Genomic DNA, 21,339 nt, shown 5'->3' with positions numbered 1-21,339 from the left:
TGTGCTATGCTATTCATAATGTAATATTCCACATAGACCACTGCATGGGTTTCAGTAAAAGTGATGATGAGATCAGTACTGTTACTTCTAGCAAATTTACCAAAGCCAGGTTATCCCTGGCTACTCCCTTTATCTTATGGGAACTTCCTATAGGATAACACTAATGTCGTGTGTGTATGTACATGCTCTGAAATACATGTTGATTTAGTTTAAGTTATAGCTATTCTCAAATGAAAGTGTTAGAAATGTTGTGTCATATACAGAAGACATCTACAATAAAGCTATGAAGTGACTTGCTGAAAAATACTAGAAGTGGAATAATATAAAAATGGTGTCCACTATGAAAATAAATAGTACGTTGATCGTTCAGTTCAGTTCAGTCGCTCAGTCATGTCCGACTCTCCGTGACCCCATGAATTACAGCATGCCAGGCCTCCCTGTCCATCACCAACTCCCGAAGTTCACTCAAACTCATGTCCATCGAGTCGGTGATGCCATCCAGCCATCTCATTCTCTGTCGTCCCCTTCTCCTCCCGCCCCCAACCTTTTTTAGCATCAGAGTCTTTTCCAGTGAGTCAACTCGTCGCATGACATGGCCAATGTTAAATACATGTGATTAGCCTTCTTCCTCTCTTAATTTCTTTAGCTAATTATAATTTGACATTTAATCTTAATGATTTTCATACATTTCAGAATTATATGAAACTCAGGCAAATACAGTCACCAGGTCACCTTGGAATGTAAATAATCTACTAAAATTTTAACAACAGCTTTATGGACTCACCTTGTTTTCTTTTTCTTTCTTTATTATCTAAATAATGTTTGATTTTATCCCTGTGTCATGATTTTTCACTTAATTTTTTATGTTAAGCTTTCTTTTAATATTGTTATAAAGTTTTGTTATTGTTGTTGTTTAGCTGCTCAGTCTTGTCCGACTCTTTGAGACCCCATGGACTGTAGCCCACCAGGCTGTCTGTGCATGGGATTCTCCAGGCAAGAATACTGGAGTGGGTTGCCATTTCCTTCTCCATATAAAGCTTTAACAGTGACTTTTTCCCAATAATGTTTTAATAATCAATTATTTGGAGTTGTTTTAATTTTAATTTTTAGTAAATTGTTATCAAAACTGTTGTTAACATTTCAATTTCAAATTTAATCTATTAATCATGAAGATTATCTTTGTATATTAAGATTAAAAACCAATTTTTTATTCTGTTTTTTCAATAAGTGAAAATAATGCTTACGTATATATTTTTTGCTGTGCTTTGCCCACATTGTGTTCTGACTACAGCTTTTCTTGTTAATAGCTTCCAGTGTACTAGTTCTCACTCTAAGAGGCCTAAGAATGAGGAGGATGAGAAACTATCAGCTATAGTTGGTGGGGCAGAGGGACCCACTCCTGACCCGGATCCAGATGATCTCAAGGATGATGGAAAGCCAGAAGCAGTGAAACTAGCAAACACAGAAGCACCTTCAGAGAAAGAGGCCTCTGTTAGCAGGATGCAGCTGGATCATAATTTGTCAGATAATATCAGATTCTCGGGTGAGAAACTAGCTGATTATGTTTCACATATTAGTAGTAGGTAGTTGCTGATCTTCCTTAAGTCTGTGTTTTCTAGGACAGATATCTTACTTTTCCACAGAGCTTAACCAATAAACTATCTAAAGCTATGAGATAACTCAACTAGAAGGCCAAGGAAGTGTTATAAAAGCCAGAAGTACCACTGTTCTGGGTAATAAAATTTTAAGACAAATAGCCAGCAGTACCTATTTCATTTAATAAAAAAGAAGATTCTAAAATGGAAAAAAAAAATTTTTTTTGGTGCAACTCAATTTACAATATATAATACATTTTTGGAAATCTTCTCTTGAATTTACATGGAGTAGAGAAAACCAATTATAGATAATTCTTTGCAGATTCTTAGCTTTTGAATTAATTTTAAGAAGAAAATAAAGATTAAGATTTTGCAAAGTAACATCAAAAATCATTCAGTCCTGTGAAATGGCATATATAGTCTCCTGGCTGTTTCTCTGTGCCAAAGCCATCATCTATAAATATTAACTGATTTGCTTTTCCCCTTTTTTGTAGCATATTTCTTTGAAAAATGTTTTTCTGCTTTGCCTCTTTAATACTTGTGGGAGATTTTGCCCTTTTTCTAATAGAGCTTATTGGTACTTCTTATCTCACTCTCATTCCCCTCATCTATTCTGTTTTTCTGTTGTGGGGCTCTCCCAAATCCAGACATCCCCCTGCTTTCTCTTCACTCAAGATGTGTTACCTTTGTCTGGACTGTTGTAGAAGGTGCCTCCTTCCTTTTTTCCACTGTCCACTCTAGTCACCCCTACTAGTCAGTTCTCCATATGACAATTGTAGTGATCCTTTTAAAAGACTCAGCTGAGGTCTTGGCCCTACCATTTTCTTTTTCTTAATCCACTTAGAGTAAAAGAAAAGTCTTGATCATTGTTCTCATTAATCAGTCCTTGGCTTCTTCTCCATTCTTATTTCCTTTTGTACTTGAAATGTCTGTGTTAATAGAGTTTAAATCATGGACATTTTCCCAGTGAGTTCGTATTTAATTGGGTATCTAGACAAATAAATATGTAATTCCTACCTAGTGTGCCAAGTACCACTATAGAGATGGCATACATAGGAAAGACCCAAAATAGACAGGAGGCTGAACTGGCAAGGTTCAACTCCAAGGTTTCTGGGAGTAGGTGATAGTTGAACTGATTTGTGATGAATGCGTGGAAGATAGAAAGTGAAGAAGGTAGGGAAGTGCAGAGACCAGTTATGCACTATACACGTGCTCAGTCACTAAGTTGTATCCGACTCTTCTGCAGTCATGTAAACTGTAGTCCACAAGGCTCCTCTGTCCTGGGATATCTCAGGCAAGAATACTGGAGTAGGTTGCCATTTCCTTCTCTCGGGAATTTTTCCAGCCCAGTGGTTGAACCTTCATCTTCTGCATTGGCAGGCAGATTCTTTACCTCTGAGCCACCAAGGAATCCCTAGTTAAGTAATGTATACAGATATTTCTTTGTTGTCCCTCACCATGTTTTTTTTTTTTTTTTTTTAAAGTACACTGTGTTAAATTAATTACTTTAAGAACTACTGCGTGGTTTAAGCCAAGGGTACACAGCTTTATTTGTTCTGTTGCTACCTAGTTTCTTGCATTTTGACTTCTGGGTTTTAAGACCTGACAGAGCATTTAACAGAAGATTTGGCATGGTGCAGGGTTTGAGCTACTATGTGATAGGTGAATAAAATGATGCATACTTGTGTATGTATAAGAGAGGAAACAAGCTGTAGAAGTAAAGTATGTATGATATTCCTTTCGTTTCTGTGCTGTCCTTGTACTGTGCAGGATTAGTTTAAGAAATCATTTTTATTGGACCTGCACAGTTTTACATGTGTTTTACATGGACTTGTATAGTTTTACATCCTCTGAATTGGAATGTTTCATCAGTAACATATATTGGAATTAAATTCTTATTTTTTAGAAAGATCTCAAATTGCTATTGCTTAGGTAAGTAGTATTATTGCCATGGCTTTGGACACTAGTTTATAGTGGAACCTCTTTTTAATCCCTTATTTTGTCAATAAATATATTATTTTGCTGCTTTAGCAACTACAAAGGCTGCATAGTGCTTTGGTGACCTTTTCCACTCGAGTCTTCAGTGGAAATTTAGAGGGGATGTTTGATGATAGACATTTAGTTGAGAATAGTTTAACAATTCTTAGCAATAATATATTGTAACATTTATTAACAGGCTTCTGTTTTACTCCTTAGGAAACATCTGCCTAAACACATCTGTAGCAGAGAAAATCAAGGCTGAGGCTCATCAAACTTGCGCTGCAATTCCACCTTCAAATCCCAGTGAGGCTGACGAGTCCATATTTAGTGGCCAAGTGACATCCGAGGAATCAGAGCCACGCAAGCTTCCATGGCCAAAGTCACCTGAGTCATACTCCTCTGTGGCAGAGAGTAGCAGTGCTTTGACTGAGGGAGAAGAGAGTGATGTGGAAAGCCGTGGGAGTGGCCTTGAACCTGGGGAAGTCCCAGTGGTCCCCAGTGGCCAGAGAAATGGCTTCAAAGTCCCCAGTGTATGTGACAGTGTCCATTTTTTACCATATTTATTGTGTTGTCAAGGCTCTTTCTGAAAACAGCATGCTGTGCATGGAAATCTTGCTGTAGGGTGGAAATAGCATCTCACATTTACAGGTCTTAATCTTTTCCTTCAATGACTGGGAGGTAAGCTTTCTGTGAACTCTGGCTAACCTGGTGATAATTCAGAGACCATGGAACTTTTGACCATCTGTTAGGGTTCAATTTTATTTCTTTTTTAGTTTTTCTAACATTAAACTCTTTGTTTTGAGATCTTTGTAGATTTATATGCAGTGGTAAGAAGTAGTGTAGCAAAATCTTATATACCCAGTTTCCCCCAATAAAACCTCCTTGGAAAACTAGGATAGGATAGTACAGTGATACTGACGTTGATATAGTCAAGACATAGAATGGTTCTGTCACCTGCAATATTAGCCAGACTGGAAATAATTTGCCTGTAAGACTCTCACCTCTTTCTGCCAGTGCTTAATACCTCTGGGTCCTAGGCTTCTCTCAACCTCTATTATAACATTAGGGCTCTTCTGGTTATGCTTTTCCCTGACTCTTGCCTCATGGAGCAGGCTGAACCTTCTGTCTCTACTCATGCTGGAACCAGGCCTTCTGCCACTTCGAAAACTCAAGATCCCTCTTGATTTCCAACTTCCTCATTCTAACCCTTTGCAGAAGGCCTCCCTGTTTCTCCTATGTTCTTGTATGATATTAATACCATATGCTTTCAGCATGAACTGATTGTGAGTATATCAGCCAAGCTATAATTGTGTGTTGTGATTGTCATAATTTGGTAACCTCTTTTGACCTGAACAACTTGATAAAGGAGTTCAGGTGGATGAATAAGGGAAGCCTCAAATGTTTGAGCTGATAAATTGTGCTGGCTGCTGAACAGACCCAGTTCCGGATTGCTCCTGCTCATTTTAGCTCAGAAGCAGCCTTTTGTATCTTTGAATAGCAAGAGAAAGTAAAGACATCAATTTGGAATGCCCTATTTATAAGTAGTTTTAAAATGTCCAGTAAAATGTAGATAATTTCCTAATTTCCCCAATAACTTTTTATCATTTTTTATGCATGCTTGTTCTACTGAAATATAAAATATTTCTCCGAAACACCTGAGAAACAAAGTTATGATCTAATTTATTTGAAAAGGTGGCTAAGAAATTTGAACATAGTATTCACATATCAGTAAACAAAATTTGCAACTTAGTTTCACATAGGGATTATTTGTAGCTGGACAGATACTGGGATTCTAGACTGGCGAATAAGTCAAATGCCTGTTTTTTATTTGGTCTGATTCTTTAAACTAGAATGGAACTGAAAATAACTTTTCTCTTCCCTTACTGTTAACCTTCATCTTTATCATTTCACTGAACAAAGCCTGACTGGCCAGGAAGGCAAGTGCTGTTGTTGAGAACTGACGGCTTGGTTTGCACTTGTGAGAAATAGCTGTGTGGTGTTCTTTTCTCATCCCATTTGTCAGACTTCTTCTAAGTCATACAGACCTGGTTCATTTTTGCGTAGTGTTTTGACCAGTGTTTCTTAGTACTGAGTATAATACTGTGTGTTTGCTGATAGCAGTCAGCTTTAGTCATCCTTCTCTGGAAACATTAAGTGAACCAAACATGTTCACACATTACATGCTATTCCTGCTGTCCAAAATGCTCCTCTCCCAGAGAGCTAAATGTGCTGCTTTGTCATTGCTCTTCACATCAGAAAGACTTTCTCTGATGATCCCACATAAAATAACCTCCTCCCCATCTCCTTCTATTCTTTGTCATGCTTTTTTTTTTTTATTACTGCATATTTACTTAAATAGTACCTGATATTTATGGGCTTCCACAGTGTCTCAGTGGTAAAAGAATCCGCCTCCCAAGCAGGAGATGCCGGTTTGATCCCTGGGTCAGGAAGATCCCCTGGAAAAGGAATTGGCAACCCACTCCAGTATTCTTGCCTAGGAAATCGCATGGACAGAGGAACCTGGCAGGCTACATACAGTCCAAGAGTCAGACACGACTGAGCAACTGAAACAATAACGACAACCCAGTATTTACTTTTTGCTTGTTTATTGCCTCTGGCCTACCCCGTCTATACTGCACTCCTTGGAAGCAGGGACCTGGTAGGATTTTTTCCTTCTCTAGCTTACTCTTAGAGCAGTGTTAACATCAGTTCAGTTCAGTTCAGTCGCTTAGTCGTGTCCGACTCTTAGCGACCCCATGAATCACAGCACGCCAGGCCTCCCTGTCCATCACCAACTCCCGGAGTTCACTCAAACTCATGTCCATCGAGTCGGTGATGCCACCTCATTCTCTGTCGTTGCCGTCTCCTCCTACCCCCAATCGCTCCCAGCATCAGAGTCTTTTCCAATGAGTCAACTCGTCGCATGAGGTGGCCAAAGTATTGGAGTTTCAGCTTTAGCATAAGTCCTTCCAATGAACACCCAGGATTGATCTCCTCTAGAATGGACTGGTTGGATCTCCTTGAAGTCCAAGGGACTCTCAAGAGTCTTCTCCAGCACCACATAGTAAGAGCTTAATAAATATTTCTTATTTTTGACTAAATTATAATTTCTCACATTCATTTTTAGCTATTATAAACCACAGGCAAGTCTCATCCTCTATCATTACTTTGTGAATCCTGCTTTGATTAGAGTGTTGTCACACATTTTCTCATAAGCCTGTTTATGTGTCAGATGTCAGCATAGTTTCTTTCCTTCCGGGTGCTGCTGCTTCAGCTTTTAGGGAAATTTATGAGACTCCTTTCTTTTGCATCAACCACTGATGCAAACACCCTGGATTTGAACTCTTTGTCTAATTAGCAACTCTGCCATTTTTTTTTTTTTTAATTGTATGGATGAGAAAGCTTGTAAATAGAGTCTCTCTGAAAGATGTCAGGATGCAAATGACTTTTTCCTCTACCTTTGAAAGAAAAATGTAGTCCAGGCAGTTCACGACAAAAGATTTTCCGTAGAATTTTAGTGGTTTCAGGATGATATTTATGTGCCTTATTAAACAACAACAACGTTTGATTTCCTATTTGGTCCTCAGAGAAGTGAGGATTCACTTTCCAGTGGAAGGAAGAGTACAGATTCACTTTGGCTGTATTGCCTCCTGAAGACAGAAAGCAAAATAATCTGCTGCAGTCACATGTGACCCAAATGCCATGGTCCTGGATTGTTACGAATATATAAACCTAAATTTAAATTATCTTTAAAGGACTTTTGAAAACTCTCTAACATCCGAGTTTGTTATAGGTTTGCAAAGTGTACCTTGCACTACAGATAGTGCTTTAATATGAAATGGAAGGATAGTTCAGTGATTCCTCTGTCAGTAAAATTACTAACTGAATGGCTCCTATTTCTGTTGACTTTGCCGTTTAAATTTCTTTAACAAATTTAATTTCTCAGGTGGTAAAACAAGTACAAGAGTTCTTTATAATTTATTTGTGGTAAGTCATTGTAATGATAGTTTTTTGTTTTAAAACAAGTCTTTAATGGTGAGTATTTCTCCCCTATTCATGTTCTGTAACCAGAGAACAGAAGGTGAAACCAAAACTGCTAAAAGTTGGCGCCACCCACTTAGTAAGCCTCCAGCAAGATCCCCAATGACCCTGGTGAAGCAGCAGGCAACCAGTGATGAAGGTGAGCTTGGATTGTTTTTCAGTATTTGTTCCATGTAAACTGTATAATATTCAGAATTTATTCTGTCAGTTTGTTGTAACGAACTTTTCTTAAAAAACTGCCTGATAGAGAAGAAATCTGACCAAGTGGCAAATATATACCTTAAGGAGATCCTGAGTAACACACAGTTTATTTAGCACTTAGATTTTAGGGGTACATACTTGCTTCACATAATCAAGCAGCATTAGTCTTCCTTTTTTATTTGATGGGTAAATTGGTTGTTTCTGACATTTGCCTTAAGACCCTCCAGAAGAAATCCACGTCCTTTCTCTCAGAGTATCAAATCATGGAATTAACATGCTTTGTATTTCTTTGCATTGCCTCTGATTTTAACTTTGACTCCTTTAAATTTATCAATACCGTCTGAGTCAGAAACTACGTGCAGTACTTCTGTATCCTGTTACACCCGACATGTCATGGAACACCCTTCCTCTTTGACTGTACTGATGAGGCTTGGCATGAAGTCGTTTTATTTACAGCCAGCTGCTCTTGTTATGTAACGTTTGTCTGTGTGGTTTACCTAGTTGCCGTTTTTACCTCTCTTTCTTTTTCCAAAATTTTTTTTTTCTTTTTCTTCAGTCAGACCACTGATCAACTGTTTATTCCTTCCAATGTCTCATAGCTTCATAAGGTGTATTTTTTTTTTTTTATCTCCAAAAGGATCAGTTGAAGCAGGTGTTCTGTAAAAAGCCCTTGTTTGAGATATTATCCTTTACTGGTAGAAACTGCTAATTAAGGTCCTTGTCTGTGGGGATGCTGTCAAGGGAATAACATGAATCTTGGGTTCAGACTTCCATCTAGTTTAAATCCAGTTTATCGGAGTACATATCCTTAGCAGATTTTTCCCCTTTATTCACTGTCTTCTTTTATGCCTCATGTTTAGTTAGGAAAAAAAAAGTTAATCATGTAGGGATCAGATAATGATAGTAGCAGTGTCTATAACACCAGTTCAGGATGGAATTCTGCCTTGAATAATAAAAGTAATGAAACACATTTGCCTTTATTTCCATATGTCATCATGTTCAGTTTTTCTTTCTCCAACTTTATTGTATCCAACACAAACCATTTTCTTCTTATTGTCGAAATAAAGAATTGTTCTGTATAAAGTAATTAATATTCACTGTGCATTACTCATGAGTTCTCATGACCCTTCCCCATTATAGCCTATAGCAACAGCAGAACTTCTTGGAAGGCAATGTGCTGTCCTGATACATAAGGAAAACTGTCTTCTCCTATTTCTTTATTGTCCTGGGAAGTTTATTTCCATGTGAATCACCATAAATTGGTCCAGAGTTTCTCTGTGGAAAGCAGTTCTGATTTTGATCACTATAGCTTGCAAAATTTCTAACTGGATTGGTTTAACAGGGAGATCTCAAAAGTCTGAGGTTAAATATCTTGCTGATATACTGGTGATTTCAGCTTTTGCAGCAGTTTCACCCTCTATTTTTTTATGTTAAGAACTCCTAGGGTCCTCTGGAGATTTCTGAGAATTGAAAGGAAAAATCAAAGAATTATAGTGATGGCTAAAGATTTTTTACCAGATTCTAAATTGAAAATGGAAAGTATTCTGTGTCCTGGGGCAAATTATTTTTTGGGCACTTGAATGTTTTTCCCTTAGCCATCTCCCTTTGTCTTGTACAACTGGGAGTGTCATTATTAGACAGTGATGAGAAAGTGAAGAGTGGGATGAGTGCTCATTGGGAGCACACAACTATAAATCTAGCTTCTTTTGGAAATTTCCTACCCTAACTACGGGACTCTTTCTGCAATCCTTTTACAGAAGTAGGTATGTATGCCAGGCAGGAGCATGAGTAGATCTAGATTGGAGCATCTGAGAAATTGCATCTCCAAACAGCAGTGTTCCTTGTTGGTGAATGAACCTTTCTGTGGTGAGGCTGGCATTTGACTCCAGAGCTTATGGGCAGCTGAGAGATGAGAGTCCCCTCTCAGTGCGCCTTTCAAAAGACAATGCAGTGGTTCTTTGATACTCAAATGGCCTGAAACTGAAGAAATCATCTTAATTGGTGGCAGATCAAGTACTTAGAGGATCAGCAAGTTTTTCCCGACTCTCGACTCTCATCCTCTTCTTTCCTAGAAGAAGCTTTTCCATACTTAGCAGAAAAACATGAGGCCCTGAACAGAGGGGGATACCTAAGAAAGGAATAATGTTTTAGAATGTAAAATTTGTACACAAACTAGTATTTAATTTTGTTCTTTTTGAGGGGAGTGGTGAAAAAATATCTTAACTTTATATCACATATGTATTATTTATAGTTTAAAAGCGGTTACTAATCTGTCTTTAGTTTTCTTTTTTTTTATTGGAGGCTAATTATTTTACAATATTATATTGATTGGTTTTGCCATACATTGACATGAATCCGCCCCGGGTGTACATGAGTTCCCCCTCTTGAACCCCCCTCCCACCTCCCTCCTCCCTTTATCCTCCCTCTGGGTCATCCCCGCACACCAGCCCCGAGCATCCTGTAACATGCATCGACCCTGAACTGGTGATTCGTTTCACATATGACAACATACATGTTCCAATGCCATTCTCCCAAATCATCCCACCCTCACCCTCTCCCACAGAGTCCCAAAGACTGTTGGTGGGAATGCAAACTAGTACAGCCACTATGGAGAACAGTGTGGAGATTCCTCAAAAAACTGGAAATAGTTTTCTTTTAACTGAAGTGTTTTTCTTTTCCCTTTTTCCTTAAGTCAGGCAACTGCACAAGGTGATCCTGAAACATGGATTGATATTCTCTGTGTTTTCCTGCTTTTTAAGCTAATTATACAATGTTGAATTGAAACAGCCTTGAAAGAGAAGTGCTTGGCTGGGTGGTTTTAGTTTTGAAACATTCTGGACATGTACCCATTCTCCCTTTGTGATATAACAGTACTGATAATCGTATATTCCTGTACTCTGATCTCAGAGCTTTGTGGTTGAATGTCTGTAGGAAGAGGGGTGTGTGTCTGCAGCGTGGGTGAGTCAGGCAGCTCTGAGAGCAGTGCTCTAGCCTGGCCTCAGGAGACACTGAGAGTGAGGATGGACCCTGGGGGTGGGGCTGGGAGGGCAGCTCAGAAATCTTGCTGCAGTGATGTTTCTCTTGGGTTGCTAAAGACGCCAGCTCAGATCTCACACATTTCCCTTAATGTTACAGTTTCGGTACAGGATAAATGACTTGAGGGCTGCTCATATCCACTACCAACTTCTTGCTGCCTTCATTTCCCTCAACTATTCAGTGTGGAACCTCTTTTCCATCCATTCACATAACTTTTTTTTTCCCTCCTGAGTATCTGTGCTGCTTTATGCTTCCATGCACTTCCTCCAACTATTGCTTTACCTGTGATGCCCTTTTCCATCTTGTCACCATTCTCACATGTTTCTTCGCACTTTTTCCTCATTTCTCTTACTTCTCTTCTACTGTCCTGTTCCATCTATGCTTACTTAACTCTAGCATATGGCTTGTCACCTTACATTGTATTTCATTATTTGTCTGTCTGTCTCCTCACGCTCACTCCTTTCCTCTTGTCTCTGCACTCTGGGTCCAAGGTGAGTGTGTGGCTTAACCCACCTGTGGGTCCAAAAGCAGGAAGTCCCAGGTGATTAGTAACCTTGAAATCAACCATTATAAAAGATTGTGAAATACTGTGATGTAATATATGCTGTCATGTTAAAAGGAAAACCGAAATTCTTGTCCAGGAAATATTCTCTATATAAGTAGATAGAAAAACATACTGTTTTAATTAGCTGGGGACGTCACCTGACTCAGGTCCTCAAAGTTAATATGAAGCTGACATGGCATATAGATGTGGTCAGTGCTTTGGGGACCTGAGGACCCCCAGAGGAATGATACCCCATTGGGACAGTTGCTTAGCTAGCATCTCAGTGTGTATGTAGATGTTCGTGTGTGTGCACTTATGTGTATTTCCTTCCCAGTTTAAAGGCATTTTTATTCAATTCCTTTTCACTCATGCATGCTTTTTCTGACTAGAGTTTTCATCAGCAACCCTTTGTACTGACACAAACTCAGGGCTTTTCCTAAACTGATGTTAGGCTAATAAACATTGTACATTGACGTCCATATTCTGACCATGCGTTTTATTAATATCCATCCCCCTGCCTTACCCTTCATGGTTCCTTGTTTGGTCTTTGAAGTTCCCTTCCTGCACACATGTATGCATTTAAAAAAAAAAAACTGAAGTATAGTTGATTAACAATTTTCAGGTATCATGTATGTGTTTATTTTCCACTTAAATTTTTTTTTTTTACTACTTTGCAATATAAATTTTCCAACTTTCTCTACTTTTGACTTACAGTATATTCACTGCTTTTGTACTTACTGTTCACATAATCCCCTTGGTGAAGTGATAAGCCTGATGTTGTTTCTAAAGCAACTGTAAAGGTCAAAGCTCACAAGTACCAGGAGAGCTTATGAATGTGGCCGTGGCAGATGCAGTAATCTCCACGTCCGTTGGTGGTGATTTGAGTTGACATACTCATGCTGTCTGTGGAGATTCTGTTGAAGATTTAGAAAGTTAAGTTGAAAGTTTATAAGAAAATATACAACACTGCTATTAGTGATTTTAGTTCTTTTTCGTATGTTGATAACTTTTCAAACTTTTATAGTAATCACATTTATAGTTGGGCAAAAATATATTTTAAAGAGACAGAATATGAACGTGATGAACTGGATTACCAGATAATAACACTCAGAAATGATTGATAAATTAGGCCGTCTACCTCTATACTTGCACAGAGAGGCAAAATCACATGAAGGGTTGTATTTCTCCATGTCTGTGATCATAGTCAACCGACTCTAGTGTTGGGTTAGCTGTGTGACCCTCCATGCTTCGGGACCTGTGCTTACAAGTAGGGATTACAGCGGCACCTCCCACATGGAACTCTTGGGAGGGTTAAAAGAACATGGGTAAGGCACTCATGTGTTTGGCACATGATGGATGTTTGTTGTTCTTATTGTAATATGATTAGGAGGAGAAGGAGGAGGGTGATGTCTGAGCTAGAAACGAGGGAAATCCGGAGGGGATTCAGGATGAAAGGACATTCTGGTGGGTAGGAGAGAGAGAATGTTGCACTCTTTGGGGACAATATGCCAGGACTAGAGTGGAGGCTGGGAAGTCAGAGCTAAGACCTCATAGGATCCCCCAGACACATAAAACTGGGCTCTTAAAAGCCTAAGCCCTTAGTGAAGAGTGTACTAGGGAAAAACTAAAAGTCAAAACTCACCATCGCCCCAGGCAGAGAACAAGAGATCCTGCTGCCTGGGTCTTGGCTTGGGTGGCGAAAGAGGATAGGATAAGAGAAAGGTGCCCTAACACTTCTTAACATAGGACTGCTGTCATATTTATGCCTCTTATTCCAATCAGAAATTTAAAGTAAATATGCCTCTAGAGCATCAAAAGCAGAAACAATTACAAAATCTTTTGAACCCACTCTGAGAAGGAGTTTAGCTGACTAAAAGTAGATGCTGACTGGAGCCGTGGCTTTGTCCCTTAGAAGTTTTTAACTTCTGTCAAGTCTTCTCTCGGGCCTCAATTTCCTTTTGTATAAAATATGAGCCTTGGCTTTGAGTAATTAGGGCTTTTAACCTACAGGTACATGAATGGATTTTTGACATTTCAAATATCCTGAAGTAACATGGTGATATATTGAGCTCATCACCCTTGGATCAAATTTTTATTTGTAACTCTTCAACTGAAATTTTATACAGAAAGATTGAAAGATGCAGATACCCATCTATACTCTGTTTACCCAGTGCAGAGGTGATCCCACCTACATATTTGAATACTGACAAGATTCAGATTAAAACCCTGGTTGTGACTCTGAATTTCTCTAATCTGAACTGTCTGGATGACTCTTCCTAAGTCATCAGTTCAGCAAGTGCAGTACTGTAAGGAGCTGTTAAGGATCTTTTGAAATTAAAGACAGCTTAGACCCTGATCCCTATCTCTGTATTGTCTGCGTGCCTTTAGGGTTAGATTAAAAGTGTATTTCAGGCAGTGTTACAGCAATTTATTTTTTCGGACAGTCTGTCTATGTTAATATTATAATTCATTTATTAATGGATTAAATATTTAAATATAGAGTTGGAAAAGATGGAAACTGCTGCATTAATTAGAGATTATTCTTGATGTTTGACCATAATGTAACACATTTAAGCTAGATTTTCAGTTATTGTGAAGAAAAAAATTTGTACGTTTAAGTACATTTAAGTAAGGAAAATCTCAGGAACTCACATCTGACAAAATCTGATTACTTCCTCAAATGTTTTTTGGTTTCACACTCATTTTGTGAAAACACTTGTGTTTATAGTGTGATTGAGTGATAAATTGGTCCTCAACATGTTTTCCTGGAAACATGTTTTCACTTTATTAGAGATTTTTACCCTTTTCTGGGGTATCCTGATGTTTCCTGGATATTTTATGAACTTCACACTGTGTCATACGGTAACTGTTAGTACTGTTGTTGCAAAAGCTAGCTTTTGGGCGCTTTGCAATTGTCTGTCAAATAAGAAACATTATTTAGAATTGGCTGTTATGCTTTATCTTTGGCAGACAGATATTTTGGAAGAAGATTATGCCCTCCTGCCCCTGGCATGCTCTTAACTCCCTGCTTTCTAAGAGCATTAGTATAGGTTTGGTGGTGGTATAGTCACTAAGTAATGTCTCACTCTTGGGACCCCCATGGACTGTAGCCCACCAGGCTCCTTTGTTCATGGGATTTCCTAGGCAAAAATACTGGAGTGGGTTGCCATTTCCTGCTACAGAGAATCTTGCTGACCCAGGGATCAAACCCACATCTCTTGCATTACAGGCTGCTGCTGCTGCCAAGTCACCTCAGTCGTATCCGACTCTGTGTGACCCCATAGACGGAAGCCCGTCAGGCTCCCCCGTCCCAGGGATTCTCCAGGCAAGAACACTGGAGTGGGTTGCCATTTCCTTCTCCAATGTGTGAAAGTGAAAAGGGAAAGTGAAGTCGCTCAGTCATGTCCGACTCATAGCGACCCCATGGACTGCAGCCTACCAGGCTCCTCCGTCCATGGGATTTTCCAGGCAAGAGTACTGGAGTGGCTTGCCATTGCCTTCTCCGTGCATTGCAGGCAGTATCCTGCATTGCAGGCAGATTCTTTACTGACCGTGCCACAGGGAAACCCCCAGTATAAGTTTGCCAATCTTCATTTTGTTAAAAAAAATTTTATTTCAATGATTTAAGTGGATATATTGACCAAATATAATGATGTCTTTAATTGATTCACATTTTTAAAATGTTAAGTATAGGATTAAATTAAAATTAGCTTTAATACCAAAAATGTTAATTTGTTTGCTTTGCCAGATAACACCTGACTTTGTTTATGGTTAGCAATATGAGATCTGCTTTCTAGTCTTTCTGGCTGTTAATGACTGTATGACCATGGAGAACTAAGTCATGTAACCTAAGACTCATCATATGTTTACTCATATATGTATGATGAAATCGTTGGATTAGTGATCCCAGAGTTTCATTCAAACTCTAAAGTTCTTTGATTCTATCAAAATATAATAGGAAGAAACAAACAATATTTTAAGTCAACGATAAGGTCCAGCATTCTAATATATATATATATAATATAATATATAAAATATGGGGAGGATACTGTGTAGTCCCCTCGTTTCATGCTGCGCTTTCATGGAAAAGCAAAATAGTGCAGTATAATAGTATTCCTTACCAACAGTGTTTCCGCTCTGTAAAAAGAAATCTTTTTCTCTGCCAGTTTTGAAAAACAAATGCTGCTTTATGGTTGTTGCATGCCATGCTCCAAATGTTATTAATTTGTACATAATGATCTCTTCTTTGTTCCATCAGTTCTTATTAGCTTGAGGTAATGCTATACTTTCATAATAAACATAGTTATATTTCTGTCTGTTTAAGCAATAAAACAGCAACTTCAGCAGATTTTTAAGCAGGTTGTCTTGGGATGTTTGTTGCTAGGTCACAGTCAGTGTTTTCTGCATTATGTGGACATAAAACAATAGATATTGTTGGCACTCAGCTGTATAATATATGGGCGTTCTCTGTATTACTTGATTTCTCTGTTAGTGAATTCTGTTGGAGTCCCAAGGGCCCTGACTTTTTCTGCAATATAGGGAATAAAAACATAAAACACCTTGCCCTTATTATGCTAGCAGCTTGGTAAGGGTTTGATTGAATTAGACAAAACCATGTTGGCTTTTTAACTTACGTTACATGGTTGCTTTCTGTACTTCTCAGAGTCACTCTTGAAACCTATGGTTTTTATTGACGTCTTATGATCAGGTGTCTGTAAGTGCTGACAGCATTAGTATTGTAAAATGATAGTCAAGGCTAATTTATTTGAATTCATGTGTGCCTTGTTACTCTCTAAGTCTTGTAGAGAATATCTGAGGAACAGCCTTTGATAGTATAATTGTGTGGTTCATTCCTTTCTTTAGAAAAAGGAGTTATTGTATTAGGTTGAAATGTATGAAATTGATAATATTTGATTTTCATTTATCTTCATATATAACTCTATATTTCCTTAAACTTGTACACACACCTCTTTCCTTGGAGACGATGATGTCTTAATGATACAGGCCATTGAATTACCCTGTATTTTGTTCTACATTTTCTTCATTTTTAGTTTCATCTTTAGTTTGGTTATGAAACTATGAATATTGAGAGTAAGCATGACATTTACAAAATTAATGTAGCTTTAAAAATTTAATTTTTTAATTACTTATGATTTTCATTTGCTTTGTTTTGTCTCTATTAAAATCTTAGTTTTGGGCTGTCAGTTCTGCAGGCTGACATTTGGGGACCATTGTCGTGGATTTTAGAAAAAAGAGTTTTCACTGCTGAGAGGGTTGTTAAGTAATATGTATAAGGCTCCCAGTGAGTTGTTAGAAAGTGACTCACTTTATTATTTAAATTATATATGGCACTGTTTTATTCATTTTCTTTTTTCTGGTTGTATGTGTCCAGCTTTAGGGAAATGATGAGGTGGCTTTTTTCTAAGTACGTATGATATGGGCCTCTTAATTCTACACTGATGTTCCATTGTTTTACTGTTGATTTTTGGTTTTGTTTTGTTATGGGTAAACATTCTCAAGATTAAAAAGTGTAGGGATTTTTGTTTTGCTGATAGAAAAGTAGAAACCAAAGGCAAAAAGGTTTTTGATGATATATGAACATTTTGAGTATTACTCAACTGTTTCTATAATTCTTAAGGTCTTTACTTGAGGAAACATACTTTATAATGCCTTTAACTGAGTTAACCAAGGATCTGGGGTAAGAATCTTCTTGGGAGAGAACAGTGAGTACAAAGGCCCCGAGGAAGTCAGTTAGTGTGGCATATTTGAGGAACAGCAAGAAGAAACAAAAGCTGATGGCTTTGGACGTTGAACTACAGAGTGAATGCTTGCTACCTTGTCCTCGTCTTGTTTCCAGACATCCTCTTGTGTAGCCCATGCCCTGTTTCTCTAGTTTCTGGCATTGTGGCTGTTCTGCACAAAGTTCTCTGTCTCCTTAGCAACTGTTTTGTGTGATCTGCCAGGTGATACCCTGTTAGTTCTTAGGTTAAAATGTCCAAGGATTCTGCTGTACTCAATATAGATGACCGATGTTGGCTTTTAGCTAAGAGAAACTTTAATTTTAAATTTTCTTGATGTATTGGTAGGTAAACTGCAACATATGCTAGTTGTTCTTTTCTTAATGATTTTGTTTTGGCCATTTTTAAAGTTTCTAATACAGGTGGTGTTAATGAAATAGTTTAAGAAACCGGAGCTTTCACCTGTGGGAAGTTTTGAACTCCTTGAAGGCAAGGGACTGTTTATTTTTATTTCTTATCTCTAGCATCTGTTGTATTGCCCAGTATACAATGAGTTTCACATACTCTCTTTCACCTATCTTTTATTTGATGATCAGAATAAATTCCTTTTGGTGCCATGTTGACTGCTCGTTTTACGAAGATATGCGAGTTTCTTTTTTTTTTTTAAGAAAATATTTAATTGGTAGTTTTCTAGAAGGAAAGATTTTTATCTAGTACAAAAATTTGTAGTCAGAGTACTGAAAAAACGTGGGCAATACAAGTTGTTTTTCAAGTTAACATGTGATTAGAAAGTGAAGTTGCTCAGTCGTGCCCAACTCTTTGCAACCCCATGAACTGTAGCCTACCAGGCTCCTCAGCCCATGGGATTTTCCAGGCAAGAATACTGGAGTGGGTTGCCATTTCCTTCTCCAGCCAGCTTTCTTAAAAGGAGTTTTCAAAATATCAATAGCCTCAGGTATGCAGATGACACCACCCTTATGGCAGAAAGCAAAGAGGAACTAAAGAGCCTCTTGATGAGGGTGAAAGAGGAGAGTTGAAAAAGCTGGCTTAAAACTCAGCATTCAAAAAACTAAGATCATGGCATCCAGTCCTGGCACTTCATGGGAAATAGATGAGGAAACAGGAAACAGTGACAGACTTTATTTTCTTGGGCTCCAAAATCACTGCAGATGGTGACTGCAGCCATGAAATTAAAAGATGCTTGCTCCTTGGAAGAAAAGCTATGACATACCTGGACAGCATATTAAAAAGCAGAGAAATTACTTTATCAACAAAGGTCCATATAGTCAAAGCTATGGTTTTTCCAGTAGTCATGTATGGATGTGAGAGTTGGGCCATAAAGAAGGCTGAGCACCGAAGAATTGATGCTTTTGAACTGTGGTGCTGGAGAAGACTCTTAAGAGTCCCTTGGACTGCAAGGACATCCAACCAGTCAATCCTAAAGGAAATTGGTCCTGAATATTCATTGGAAGGACTCATTGAAGGATTCAGTGAAGGAGTCCTTCACTGGAAGAACTCAAGCTGAAGCTGAAACTCTAATACTTTGGTCACCTCCTGTGAAGAGCCAACTCATTAGAAAAGACCCTGATGTTGGGAAAGATTGAAGGCAGGAGGAAAAAGGGACGACAGAGGACGAGATATTTGGACGACCTCACTGATTCAGTGGACATGAGCAAGCTCCGGGAGATGGTGAAGGATAGGGAAATAAATGCTGCAGTCCATGGAGTTGCAGAGTGTTGGACACGACTGAGCAACTGAACAACAACATCCTCACCATGATAAGACAATTGAGTATGCTGCTTTGTATTATGTACATTATTAGCCATTATTATAATTTTTTAGGATAGGTGGTGTTATCATTTTTTCTGATGAGGAAACTGAAGCTCAGAGACACTAATTCACTTCATAAGGTAACAAGGCTGGCAACTGGTAGAAAACAGGCTTTAGATTCTGCTTGATTCCCAAATTTGCACTCTTTCTACATTATCACACTAGCAGCCCTCTAATAATAGCCCCAGTACTGATAAAAGAAGTTGAAGTGAACACCTATAAATTTTTCTAATAAGAACCAGCCTTCTTTATTGATGGAGTAGATCATTCACAGTACTCCTTGTTATCCATCTGTGTTGTGAGAATATATGCATATATGAAATATGAACTAGTGTTCTTTCAGAAATTTAAGTAACGGTGGTAATGCCAGAGTTCTCCTTGAAACCTACCTCCCCAGAGGTACACTACGTATCATTGACAAGTATTTTCAAGATTGAAAACTGTGCTGTAAGTATCAGAATACTTTCGCGTGTTTTGAAGGAGTGTGCTTTGAAATATTATGGCTGTTTAAAGTAGTATATTGAATGGGTTGGGATATCCTTTTGAAATGATTTTGACATCTTAGTTATTGTAAGGGTATGCACAAAGAGTAAAACTATGTCCCTCATTTAAGTGCTTTAGGCCTTAAACGGTGGAATTCTCTGTTATCCAGTATTACATTAGCATTTTTCAGGTACCGTAATACAGAATTAAATTTCCCATAATGTCATCTCTTCCCAGTAAAATTAGACCTAAAAGACTTGTAATTTTTTTTCTATTTTGTACTTTTGAACACAACTTCAGAAACCTTTGAAGTTTATCAATTCATAAAATCATCGAATATGGTTTGCACCCAAATTTTACAATAGTTTGTATGGGAGCAGTAGTTTCCAACTTTGAATTTTTTGGCTCATTCATGCCTGGTTCCTCTCCTCTCACCCCTTTCTCCCTCAATTTCCTCCAGGACATCTGAAACCGTATATAATGCCTCCCAGGACTGAGATTTTGCTCAAGTACCTGAAAGATAACAGATGCTGTCATGCTCTTCATAGCAGAGAACAGTGCTATATGAGCCAAAACACATCATTGGAGCAAAACCCCAGCAGCAAAATCATTGTGGGGACTCATAGAGGGAAATTGTGCTGGAGCAGTGTCAATGGCTTTTCCCATCTGCTGGGTCCCGTCAGCAAGTCCTGGCCTTTCCACAGTGGCCCAAATGTTTTTCTGCTGAGAACTGCACTTGTACTTATTAAGCAAAAGTTGTTCAGAAAGACTGTACTGTGGAGAGAGTAAATCCAACATATGTCTGCTTTTAAACTAAAGTTTCTCCCGGTTCATAGGACCTACTTAATATTTTTTGACTGCAGTATTTTTTCAGCTTTAAAAACTGCATATTTTTATAACTGTAAAAACTTGTCTTCCTTTTCCTTTATTCCAGATTTTTAAACATATTTCTTACAGAACTGACATCATCCTCAATATTCAGTTTTGTGTGCTGAGTTTCCATCTGTTAATATAATATTTATATCACTTAATATTATATGTTATAGTGTATATATTCGTATTATGTGATATCCATTAATATTCCTCAAAAGCACCTTTTCAATGTTGGCATAATATGGTCATGCCATAATTTTATTTACATATTTTTAAATGAGCGCTTTATTTTGAATACTTTTGTAAAAGGCATTAATCTTTTTTATCATAAATATACTCAGTGATGTTTTTGACAGAATGGGAGGGAGATTAAAGCCTTTTTTTTCCTCCTGAAAGGATAAATCTTGAAACGTTTTTATATAAAAAATAACTGGGTGTGTGTCTAGATTGGTTCTTTCTGTTCCAACCTGTCTTGTCATGTTAAAAGTTAAGTTTTTAGGCATACATTTTAAGTAATTTACTGAATGATCTTTGCAGAAATTTTCTGGAGACCTAGAAGGAAAGGAACTATAATCTATGGAAGCCCTAGGTCTTGCTTACTGATGAGCAGCTGTTGTACTGCTGGTAGCTCATATACTGCAGATGAAGAAATTGAGGTTTAGACTTATAACCAAACATTAAGACCGCATAGATTACATGAGTGAAACACTGTGTTAATTTATTTTAATTTTTTGGATCAGACAGCTACTCTTACAGCCAGGCTTAACTGAGAATAGTTGAATATCAACTGTTGTAGGCCACAAAGTCAGAGCCTTTATTACATTTCTGTTCTGATTTATTACTTTAACTGTACGATATTAGCAATAGATTTACTTTTTTGATCACTTAAACTAATATCTTATAGTTTCAATCTTATATAAGCTTTTAAAAAACTTACATATGCTTTTATATGATAAGCAGTATAAAGTGCTTTATATAGAAAGTAAAAGAAATAAACACTTAATCATTAAACTTTAAA

The 21,339-nt window shown here is 37.9% G+C and overlaps 1 protein-coding gene across 5 annotated transcripts in view; it reads left to right on the top strand.

The window, feature by feature from the left end:
- KDM4C (lysine demethylase 4C) overlaps positions 1 to 21,339 on the top strand; it is a 415,025-nt gene that overhangs the window by 219,945 nt on the left and 173,741 nt on the right. For all 5 annotated transcript variants that reach the window (XM_055428240.2, XM_055428241.2, XM_055428238.2 and 2 more), the window contains 3 exons: positions 1,308 to 1,543; positions 3,792 to 4,105; positions 7,647 to 7,755. In XM_055428240.2, the coding sequence (XP_055284215.2) occupies positions 1,308 to 1,543; positions 3,792 to 4,105; positions 7,647 to 7,755 (659 nt within the window). The remainder of the gene's footprint in view (positions 1 to 1,307; positions 1,544 to 3,791; positions 4,106 to 7,646; positions 7,756 to 21,339) is intronic.

This window comes from Moschus berezovskii, chromosome 7 (genome assembly GCF_049115385.1).
Source record: "Moschus berezovskii isolate FMDL1 chromosome 7, NW_MosBer_1.0, whole genome shotgun sequence".
NCBI classification, from domain to species: Eukaryota; Metazoa; Chordata; class Mammalia; order Artiodactyla; family Moschidae; genus Moschus; species Moschus berezovskii.
Note: the sequence above shows the minus strand (reverse complement) of the source record. Positions and strands in the feature narration are given on the sequence as shown.